The 12,142-nt window shown below is 43.7% G+C and overlaps 1 protein-coding gene across 1 annotated transcript in view; it reads left to right on the forward strand.

The window, feature by feature from the left end:
• The first annotated feature begins 504 nt into the window (after nucleotides 1–504).
• MYO1H (myosin IH) overlaps nucleotides 505–12,142 on the forward strand; it is a 50,822-nt gene continuing 39,184 nt past the window's right edge. The window contains exons 1-4 of the mRNA XM_059409960.1: nucleotides 505–516; nucleotides 7,581–7,742; nucleotides 9,981–10,096; nucleotides 11,285–11,483. Coding sequence (XP_059265943.1) covers nucleotides 505–516; nucleotides 7,581–7,742; nucleotides 9,981–10,096; nucleotides 11,285–11,483 — 489 coding nt within the window. The remainder of the gene's footprint in view (nucleotides 517–7,580; nucleotides 7,743–9,980; nucleotides 10,097–11,284; nucleotides 11,484–12,142) is intronic.

Genomic DNA, 12,142 nt, shown 5'->3' on the forward strand with positions numbered 1-12,142 from the left:
TCTCAAATGCCGAGGGGCCACATGTGGCTTCTGTATTGGACAATGAAGCTGTGTATAGAACATTTCTGTCATCTCAGAGCGTTCTACTGGAGTGTTGACCCAGATGCTTCCTCAGACTCAGCTTTGTAGGACATAAATCCTTTGAGATTTGCCTTATGGGCCAGGCTGTGGTCATTTTTTGTAAATATTCTATGTGCTTTTGAAACAAAATATAATACTCTGTGACGTTCTGGTGCAGTGCTATACTTGTGGTAGTTGTATTGTTAAGATTTTCTGTGTCCTACAGAGTTGTTGTTTTGTTTTGTTTTGTTTTGTTTTGTTTGGCCATAGTTTTCTTTTCGTTTCTGAGAAAAGTTAGTCAAGCTTTTCCTCGGTGGGACTACCTGAATAGTATATACATGCAATGGAGTACTTTGCAAATCTAAAAAGGAAAGCGGGAGTGTCATTATAAACAACTTTGAAACGGTCACCAGGAGATTTCCTAGTGAAAAACAAACTGGGGAAATGGAAAGTAGAGTTTGCAACTATTTGCAAAAGAATGGAGGGAAACAAATCTACATGTGTTGCTAATATTTAAGAAAGAGTTTTAGCATTTGAATAATTTCTAAATGATTATTTACAGAAGATAGAAGGGAATAGGGCTGAAGGGACAGTCAGTTGACAACCAGCTCTTGATTTTGGCTCAGTCGTGATTTCAGGGTTGTGGGATCAAGCCCCATGCTAGGCTCCATGCTCAGTGGGAAGTCCGCTTAAGAGCCTCTCTCTCCCTCTGCTCTTCCCACCTGTATGCACACATGTGTTCTCTCTAAACTAAATAAATCTTGAAAAAAAATTAATTTGAAGTCCTTTATGTATGACAGCAGTATTGTGTACATATGTTTTGAAAGAATTCTTTTTTTTTTTAGATTTTATTTATTTGGGATGCCTGGGTGGCTCAGTTGGTTAAGCTGCTGCCTTTGGCTTGGGTCATGATCCCAGGGTCCTAGGATTGAGTCCCGCATCAGGCTCCTTGTTTGGCAGGGAGTCTGCTTCTTTCGCTACCTCTGCCTGCCACTCTGCCTGTTTGTGTGTACTCTCTCTGACAAATAAATAAATAAAATCTTTAAAAAATAATAATAATAAATCTCTTTAAAAAAAAAAAAGATTTTATCGGGGCACCTGGGTGGCTCAGTGGGTTAAAGCCTCTGCCTTCAGCTCAGGTCATGATCCCAGAGTCTTGGGATCGAGCCCCACATCGGGCTCTCCGCTCAGCAGAGAGCCTGCTTCCTCCCCCCTCTCTCTCTCTGCCTGCTTCCCTGCCTACTTGTGATCTCTGCCTGTCAAGTAAATAAATTTTTAAAAATCTGGAAAAAAAAAGATTTTATTTATTTGACAGAGTGAGAGAGATCATAGTAGGCAGAGAGGCAGGCAGAGGGAGAGGAGGAAGCAGGCTCCCTGCTAAGCAGATGTGGGACTCAATCCCAGGACCCTGAGATCACGACCTGAGCTGGAGGCAGTGGCTTAACCCACTAAGCCACCCAGGCACCCCAAATTTTTTATCTTTTAGAGATACCTACTGAAATATTTATGAGGTTACGTGAGGGTTGTAACTTTCTTAAAACCAATTCATTGTTGTTGGGAGGAGAGGTGGAGCAGAACTATAGGTTGGTATTTACTGAAGCTGGATAATGGGTATATTGGGTTTGCTTTACATTTCTTGCATGTGTGAACATGTGAACATATTTTATAATAAAAGCTATAACTATATTTATGGGAAAAAACTAAAATTATGAGGTAAAAGAATAATACTGTTGCCACACAGGTATGACTATACATGAGAAAGAAGTACTCAGCGAAGTCTAGGGCACATGATTTGGAAGATACAGAGGGGTTTGCTAGCTCTCCTCTGCCCCAGGGCCGGGGGCGGGGGTTTCCCCACACACTCTCGCACATGCCCATGGGTAACCTGGTAAGACTTTCTCCTTGAACTGAAAAAGCTTTGCTTTCCTTCATTTTACATATCGAGGTTTCTTATGACCTTATTTTAAAAAAGCATCCTGAAACATAAAATGTCAAAAGCTATAGCTCTAGGGCTTCACTCCTCCCCCTTAAAAAAATGCCACCCCCTTCTCACATTCCAAACCTTAGAGTAGTGGCCAGAACAGGTGGCAGAGTTAAACGTGCAAGAGCCATGACTCACAGTCAAAGTGCTGTTCTCCTAGTGGAAAAACCCTTTCCTGTATGTGTATGAGTCAGGATCAGCAGCCATCCACTGCAGTAACAAACAGTCGCCAATTCTCAGAAGTTTGCCATAACAGGAATTTATTCCTTGCTTACATAAAGCCTACTATGGGTTTTGATGATTTTATTTTCTTGAAAGAGAGCGAGCAAGCATGGTGGGGGTAGAGAGGGAGAGAGAGAGAGAGAATCCCAAGCAGGTTCCACAGGTTCCACAGCATGGAACCCAATGTGGGGCTTGATCTCATGACCCCGAGATCGTGACCTGAGCTGAAATCAAGAGGCGGATGCTCAACCAACTGCATCACCCAGATGCTTCTGAGTTTTGATGATTCTTTAGAAGATCTTTCTTCCCTGTGATGACCCAGGAATCTAGGCTACATTGACTTTGGAGCTTGTCCATTCAACAAGCTAAATCCTCAGTTACCACAGCCTCAAAGGAGTCCAGATAACCCAACGGAGGAGCTGGCCCAGATGTCACTTCTGTTCACAACCTGTTGGCCAAAAATAGTCATGTGAGTCCCCCTAAGTACAGGGGGACATGTTGGGAAATGCATGGAATGTGTGGCAGGTGGTTTGGTCTCTGTCACAGCATTTAGCCAACTTGATATGCTCAGTGGCCCCTCCTACCCACGTGTACACACACTAGGTCAAGTGCTAGGTCATGTAGAAGGTGATAGGGTCAGGTCACCCTTGAGTATATGAGGCTTCCAAAATAATGATCCTGGTGGGAGCATCTCCTTGACCCTCCAACCTATGAGCAAGTGAAATATCTAAACCATCCAGGACAAAGGGTGGCTGGCTGGATTTTGGCTAGTGTCCCATCGGACTGAGTATGTGCAATAGGATTTCATGTAAAAGTCTCAACTTCTGACTTTTCTTGAATAATTGGAAGGCCTGGAAACCCAGCCATACATTCATATCTGGTGTCACCTACCTAATGGAGCCGAGGAGTGGCTACATAGCCCAGATGCCTATTCATTCCCTCGTCTAAGTGGGTCCCCACTACCCTTTTAAGATATCTGGAAATGAACTAGATAAAAGGAACCAAAAGTGGATAGAGGGTGCTTTGGTCTGTTCACGTTAAAAATCACTATCCTGTCCCTTCATCTTTGAGGTTTTGTCAGATCTTTTTGGGCTGCAAGTCACATAAAGCCCTAGGGACCGACAACAGGGCTCACTCTGGCAAGCACACACCTACCTCTAAGAGTGGGATTAAGACAGCTTTTTAATTTCTGCACCCACCACCTGCGGAGATCAGACCGCGGTGATGTTTGTGGGCACAGCTCCAGACATGATTTCAGACTCCAGCCCACTCCCCATTCAATAGGGGGTCGCCAACTACTAGCCAGCACATTTTTTTTTCCACTTTATTTTCTTGTTTCTAATAATCGTATTAGCAATACTAATGAGGCTAGAAGCAAGGGCTCACAGAGCTGACATTGTGTCTGGCGCTGTTCCAAGTGCTTTCCATGGTCTGTTCAGACCAACAACCCTGTGAAGTAGGTACAATTATGTTTCCATTTTATAGACCTGAGACAGAGATGGGGCCTTGGAGAGGTAGACTTTCCCAAGGTTGTACCACTAGGAAGCAACAGAGGCGGGATTTAAGCCCTGGGTAGGCTCAACTTCCAGAGTCCTTGTGGGTAATCACAATGCTCTTACACACACACACACACACACACACACACACACACACACACACTTTAAGATGGGGATATTCAGAATCACTAAAAATATTTTTTGATCTACATGCATTGTTTCCATCTTTAGAGAGCAGGTGCTTGTTCTAACTCCGTTTGACTAGTGTAGAGAGACACCTGGTGGCCATTCTGGTTTTTTAAACTTTTTATTATGCAAAACTTGAAATACATACAAAGTAAACAAAATAGTACAGTAAATCCCTCTGACACCCATCACCCAGCCTCAACAATTATTACCATTCTGCCATTCTGTATCCATTTAGATGTCCACCCACTCTCCATCCCCTTCCCACTTGCTCATTTTTTGTGGTCCTTTGTAAGATAACATTTACATATGTGGAAATATACAAAATCTTAACAAGATATCTTGACCAAGAGACACACCCATGTAGCTCACAGTCCTATCAAGACAAAGAATGTTTCCATCACTCCGCAAATGTCCTTTGTCCGACAGTCTCGCCAACCAGGCAACAATTGTTTGGATTTTTCATCGCAGATTAGTTTTGCTTCTAGAATTTCATATAAATGGAACTGTAGGGCATGCCCTCTTTTGTGCCTGAGTTCTTTCACTCAGCATAACGTCCGTGAGAGTCATCTGTGTCGTGCATCCCAGTCATTTCTCTTTTAGCACTGTACCCATTCTATTGTACAGGTTCCGCATCCATTCTCCTCCAGCTGATGGAAATCTGGATTGTTTCCAGTTTGGGGGCCATTATGAATCAAGTGGCTGTAAACCTTTATGTTCGAGTCTCTTTGTGACCATATGTTTACATTTCCCTTATGTAAATAGTCAGGAAGGGAGCTGCTGAATCAAAGGATGGGGGCACAGTTAACTTTATTAGAAACTGCCAGACCTTTCCCCGAAGTGATTCTATCATTTTGTATTCCCACCAGCAACATTGGAGCCCTCCATCTGTTCCACATCCTCGCTCATGGTTGCTGTTGTCAGTCTTTTTCATTCGAACTTCGCTGGGGTTCTCTCACTGTGGCTCTAACTCTCATTTGCCTGATGACTAATGACATTGAGCATTTTCCAACTTAGTTACCATTTGTCTATCTTCCATGGTGAAGTGTCCATTCAAGTCCTCTACCCGGTCTTTACTGGGTTTGATTTTTTTGTTACTAAGCCATAGGAGTCTTTTATTCTGGAATCAAACCCTTTGCAGGGATATATCTTGTGAATGTTTCCTGCCAGTCCGTGGCTTGCCTATTTGTTCTCTTAATGGTGTCTTCTGGAAGAAGTTTTATATTTGATAAAGTCAAATTTCATTTTCTTTTATAGTTATTTCTTCCTGTGTCATAAGAAAACTTTACCTTCCTCTGGTTGCTGAGATATTCTATCCCTCTGTTTTCTCCCTGGAGCTTCATAGATGATGCATTTACATTCAGGTCTAAGATTCATCAAGTTTTGTATATATATACAAGTAAAATGTTATAAAATAACATGTGTAACATATACATGTTTTTATCAATTGTTATCTTCATTTATTATGAAATAGGAATTTCTTATATATAAAATTTATATACAGTAAGTTTTCTCTAGTTTCATGTGTCAGTTTATACAGTATATAGATATATAAAAGTTCTATGTAGTTTTACATATATAAATATATACATTATATAGATATATAGAGTACTACATATAGTTTTACATATTTAAGTTTATACAGCATACAGATATATTTTAAAATTCTATAGTTTTATGTATATAAGTTTACATAATATATAAATTTATTAAATCATGAACATACATTTTTAAAGCGATGTTATTAAAGTACTTTATTTTTTAATCTATTGTGTAATAAAAATATATTATGAGGTAAGGATTGAAATGAAATGTGTTTCATTACGATATCTAGTCATTCCTGTGCTATCGAAAAGATTTTCCTTTCCTGTAAAGAATTGTTTTGGTACCTTTGTTGAAAGTCAGTCAAGGGGGGCCTGGGAGGCTCAGTGGGTTAAGCCTCTGCCTTCAACTCAGGTCATGATCCCGGGGTCCTGAAATTGAGCCCTGCATCGGGCTCTCTGCTCATCAGGGAGTCTGCTTCTGCCTCTCTCTCTCTCTCTCTCTCTCTCTCTCTCTCTCTCTGCCGGCCTCTCTGCCTACTTGTGATCTGTATGTCAAATAAATAAAATCTTAAAAAAAAAAAAAAAGCCAATCGACACATGGTCTTGATTACTTCAAGGGAGGATGTGCGAGTCCTCCGGCTTTGTTTTCCTTTTTTAAAGCTGCTTCAGCTATTCTAGATGCTCTGCGTACCCAAAGATAGCAGGTGTCAAGTTCCTTCCTGTCTCTCAGATCCAGATACATCATTCAGTCCTTGCTTTGTGATAACAAACTGGCCTCCTTAAGCATTTCTCCTAGAAGGGAGCATATTAATCTTGGTCACTAGAGGGCACTGGAGGAACACTGCGGTAGCCAGAGGTTTGTCTTCCTGACTTCCTTTTCTATGTTTTGCTTGTTCCTTTCCCCTGCACAGCCACCGGTGCAGCACTATGTGGGTGGGGGGCATGCGTTGACTGTGTGTCCAGGGCACAGTTCTTCAGTGCCCTTGCAGCTGGGCCAGGTGACTGACTGCCTTGCGCATTCATCCCAACACAGACCTCACGCCCCCCACCCCCCACCCCCGTGGCCCCCACTCTCTAGGTACACCCTCAGTTTCCAGCCTCAGCTTGCCGGACACCAGGGGAGCTGTTTTCCACAGCCCTCCTGACTCAATCAAGCACCAGGTCTCCTGCCCAGTGCTGATCTGATTCCCTTTGTACCCCTATGCCCTCCTAGGAGGGTGGTTCTGACTCCTGGTGACAGAGGACCAGCTCTGCCCCCTAGTAACGCAGTGAGAGTCTCCATCATCCAGTGGGCCTGCAACCACTCCTTTCCCAGGGAGGTCTGAAGCCCAGCCTTGGGGGAGAGGACCCTCCAGTTTTGTCCTTCCTTGAGTACTCCCCAGTAACAAGAAATTCCCATTACAGCCAAACTCATCATTCATGTCAGAATTACACAGAAAATTTGGGCAACTAATATCCATTTGAGAAGGTGATGGTGAGGAAAGCAGGCTCTGGGGCCAAGCTGTCTAGGTTTGTATCCTGACTCTGCCTTTTGGCAGGACATATGCATGTTTTTTAATGTCTCTGGGCTCAGTTTCCGCATCTGTTAAATGGGCATGGTAATAGCACATAACTTCATAAGGTTAGAATGAGGATTAAAGGAGATAATAGAAGTCAGATACATAGCATAGTATCTAACAAGGAGCTATTGATGTTACTGTTAATGCTTTTACTACCATCCCCTTGTATCTCTAACCAATGATAAACTCTTTTTTTTTTTTTTTAAGATTTTATTTATTTATTTGACAGAGAGAGATCACAAGTAGGCAGAGAGGCAGGCAGAGAGAGAGGAGGAAGCAGGCGCCCTACTGAGCAGAGAGCCCGATGCGGGACTCGATCCCAGGAACCCTGAGATCATGACCTGAGCCGAAGGCAGCAGCTTAACCCACTGAGCCACCCAGGCGCCCCCAAATGATAAACTCTTAACAGAGAGCAAATCTCATCTCCATGTTCTTCCGTCCCCAGGGCTGGGTATCTTGCTATGCCCATATTAGATGAGCAATAGGAACTACAGAGTAAGTGAGCCACTGAGGAATGTTCTGTTTGCTACAGAAAGAAGAAGTGAGGAGGAAGCACATTCGTCTGCACATGGAAGGCGCGCTAACCGCCAGGGACAAGGTCGGGGTGCAGGATTTTGTGCTGTTGGACGCCTACACCAGTGAATCTGCTTTTCTGGACAATCTTCGCAAGCGTTTCAGCGAGAACCTCATCTATGTAACGTAGCCCATTTCTCAGCAGTTCTCCTAACCGGTGGTTCCCCCACCCTGCCCCACCCCCACCTCTCTTCACGGCCTCGATGATAGCGAACAGTATCCCTCTGTTAGGTCAGCCTCTAAAGGGACGGGGGAAGGGACCACTGCCAGATGCATCTCGATCCTTCGTGTTAGGCTTTTTGGTTTGCCAGTGACAGAGACCCAGTTTAAACAGGTCTAACCCCCAAGATGCAATCTACCGACCTATGTCACTTTAGGGACCAGAAACAGATTTAGGGTCTTAGGGTGATGAGTCTTGAAGAACCTCGAGGGTTCTTTCTCCATCCCGCTTCTCTGCACCCTTTTGCAATGGTCTCTTTCTGGGCCCAACTCTGCAAGGTGGCAAGGTGGCCCCCAGGACCAGGGGGTACAGAGGCGATAGCAAGTCCCCCCCAACCCAGACACAGATATTGGTTGGCTCTGATTGGCCCATTTTAGGTCATGTGCCTATCTCTGAACCAATCCCCCCATAGCTAGGATGAGTAATGTTCTGATTGGCCAGGCTATTTACCCAGGCCCAGCCCTGGAAGTGAGGGATGAGGCGGATGCGCACCTTACTGTAGGGTGTGGGCTGGAGAACATTCCTCAAAGGAATCCTCTGGAAGAATGAGGTCTAGATACGAGACAGGCAAACATAAGAGATGTCCACCACAGCCCATGAATCTTCAAGAGTCAAGACTGTAACATTTTACCAGGACTGTTTTTAGCTTGGTCTGGTTCCTTCTAGGGATGGTCAGTTTTTAACCTGCCAGTTAATCCCCCCCACACTTTGATCTTATTGGTTGGTTTTCAGGTAAATTCCTTTAGGGTAAACTCCACAGTGTGTGTGTGTGTGTGTGTGTGTGTGTGTGAGAGAGAGAGAGAGAGAGAGAGAGAGAGAGAGAGATGGGGTGTTATTAAATGCAATTAACTTTACTAAAATCTTACTAGCTTTTACTAAGAGTAAATTAGACAACCAAACCCAGTCTAAAAATATTTGTCTTGCGCCTATTTTGTTTTTAACGGTGACTGTGACTTAATCTGCAGTTGGAACCAAGGTTACTAGGAGAAATAAGCAAAAGGCTTTTCACAGTGTATATTTTTAATTGTGGAAATAGATTTTATGCATAAGCAAAGGAGAAAGAATATGGTGTGGAGAAGTATACATGGGACAGTAGGATCATCATGAATAAATTGTTTCCAGTTTAAACAGAGAGACTCTTCAGAAACTATATTCTATCCTGAAAGATTTCTACTGCTAAAAGCAATGCTGAATTTTCATCAGAATACAGTATTCTTATCTGATCCCGTTCTCTAACTTGATCCTAGAGATTAGAAATATTCGTGAGAATGATTTCAGGCATAATTAGTGTAATCTTGGGAACCTCCAAACTGGAGACTCTGGAATGAAAATCCAGAACAAACTCAGAATCAGAAAACTGCAGATGCGTTTTCAAAGGAGCCCACACATTTACTGTTTTCTCTTTCCGAGGTTAGAGTTTTGTGTCTTCATAACTGTGTTGGTCTTATTACAAATGGAAGCCCTTGAAAAACTTGACTCATAATAGAATCCCACACTGAAATCCAGGGGACACGTAAATATAAATCAGATCACGGTGGCCCCTTCTGAAAGCTCTCCATATTACATGACAGTCTGAAGCGGGTATTTCACATCAGTATGGAGAGTGATATCTGCACCATGCACTGCAGTTGGAATAAATCCCCAGTTCTTCATGCCCTGTGTCATCAGAACTTGTTTCCTCTCGAACATCATGTCTTACCATTTCCATTCTCCCCTCCCACACTGGCCTCCAGGAAAGTCAGCCTGTCACATTTGTCCCCTTTTCTTCTTTTTTTCCCCCCATGAGTGGCTCCTCATCCTTCAAGTCCCAGCTCAAAGTCCCCTCCTTAGAGAAGACTTCCCTAAGCCCAAGAGCTAAGGTGGCCTTCCTTGGTCATTCGCGTTCTCATTACCCTAGGAACGCCTTTCTTACCATCCTAATTGAAGCTGTCTTGATCCCTTGGTTGGTTGTCTGGGCCCCCACCCCCACCCCGTGCACACACATGGAAGCTTCATGACAGCAGAGACACTGCCTGTCTTATTTATTGTTTTATATCCCCAGCGTGGAATGAATGGGGGGGGTCATAGCATGTGATGGTCTTTTGCTAAAGCTGTTTGCACCCCGGGGTTCCTCATTAGTGCTTTGGTCTGTTCCTCTAGACCTACATTGGGACCCTCCTTGTGTCTGTGAACCCATACCAGGAGCTTGGAATCTACACTGTGAGCCAGATGGAACTTTATCAAGGGGTCAATTTCTTTGAACTGCCACCACATGTGTAAGTAGCATGTACGAGCATCACCAATAGTGTTTTCCTATCTCTTTCCTTCCTCTTTGTCTTTTATCTCTTCCTCCTTCCTACTTACCCATCCATCCATCCACCCACCCACCCATCCATCCATCCATCCATCCATCCACTCACTCACCCATTCATCCTTCCAAATCCTTGATGGAATGCTCATTAGGTTTCAGACCTCACTTAAACGGCTGCCTTCTTGTGAACTGTCTTTCAGTGCAGTAGAAAACATCAAATCATGGTTGACTCTCAGCTTAAATATCATGAGGGGTGGAATCTTTTGCACCTGCTGAGAGATCCAAGAGTGAGGTTTTGGAAGTGTCTTTACTGTAAAGAGGTTTGCTACAGCGCCATCTACTGGTGTCTGAGTGTCATGATGGCTAAGGAGCATTCCTGCTGGTAGTAGGACTTCAGATCCTGTCCCATTTATATGTGACTCAGGCTTTGCTGAAATCCCAGTTCTCCCTGGGTGACTGCTGGACTATTTAGGCTCTCCCTCCATTTTTCTTGGTGACTCATCTGTTCACCTCCTAAGGGATTTATAAACCTTTTTGCATCACTGCTACCAACAATGTCCAAAATAACCAGTTTTCAAACTCAGCCACATGGGAATATTAGTGTCTCAGGAGATTAGTGTCTTCATCTTTGCAGATAAAGCCCTTATAATAGTTTTATGTCTTGTTCTGTATATATCCCCCGAGCTTTTAAGATAGTTTCAGTTTCTTGTCTCTGTACTCTTAATACAGAAGGTTTTGGGGGAAAGAGGAAACACAAGATCTTCGTATATCCACCGAGTGTTTAAAATATTTAGATGGGATGTTATTTCCACCTACAGCTAATAGCACATCTCCTGGGGATGTAATTTAGTATCTGGTTTGTTCTTATAAGAAATGTTGGATTTTTTCCAAATAAATCCATCCCACTATTAAGAAATGACCACTATTATTCACGTTCTCCATTCTAACTCAGCTGTTTGAGTACTGACTTCTGGAACACTTTATGCCTGATCAGTCAGTGGGTCATGGTGAGAGTTTGGTATCTGAGGTCAGGATTTTGTACCCCTTGTCCGGATGTGGTTTCCTGAGGCAGGGAGCTCTGATGATGTCACAGGTGAGGGAAGCAACAGCATGGTCCCTTCCTGGTCCTTCCATTTCTGCCCCACTCCTCCAGCTACGCCATAGCTGACAACGCGTACCGTATGATGTGCTCTGAGCTAAACAACCACTTCATCCTCATTTCTGGAGAGAGCGGGGCAGGGAAAACAGAGGCCTCCAAGAAGATTCTGCAGTATTTTGCTGTGACCTGCCCAATGACTGAGTCACTCCAAATAGCCCGTGACAGACTGCTGCTCTCCAATCCTGTGTTGGAGGTAAGTGATCTTTGAGGATTTGTGGAGGAGAAGTTCTAGGGAGGTCACTGAGTAAGGAGAATCCTCTGCCTGGGCAGATCATCATCTGGGAGTTAAGCAGAGGTGTCTCAAGGGCAGGATCATGATTAAGGGCATAACTTTTATGTCCAGCAGGCGTGGCTGCTAATCCCAGGGCCGCCGCATGCCAACAAGCTTCAGCAAATCACTCCACATCCCAGATTATGTTTGCCTTTCGGTGGAATGGGTCTATTCGTAGTTTCTACCTCTTAGGAGATTTTGAGGGTAAAACAAGATGGATGCATACAAAGCATCCGACAGAATTAGTAGTCACTAAAGTCATTAATATTTTTCTTATTTAACTGGAGTCATCTTGATGATTCTGCCATTGCAGTTCACTGACTTACTGGACAATTTCGAACAGGTTATTTTATTGTGGGTTTTTGTTGCCCTTCATGGTAAAGATGTTTGTGGCCGAAGGAATTTTCCCAATGGACCTATGGTCCGAACAATTCACCTCTTCGATATAAAAAGGGGTCTGGTACTATAGCTTCTGGAAGAGCAAGGACGTAGTTTCCTTGATATCTGCCCATAGTCATGCCTAGACTGGATGCCAGAGAGAAGACACATTTCCCTCCTCTCTAGCTCCATCCCAGGATTTG

Source organism: Mustela nigripes, chromosome 8 (assembly GCF_022355385.1).
Source record: "Mustela nigripes isolate SB6536 chromosome 8, MUSNIG.SB6536, whole genome shotgun sequence".
In the NCBI taxonomy this organism is placed as follows: domain Eukaryota; kingdom Metazoa; phylum Chordata; class Mammalia; order Carnivora; family Mustelidae; genus Mustela; species Mustela nigripes.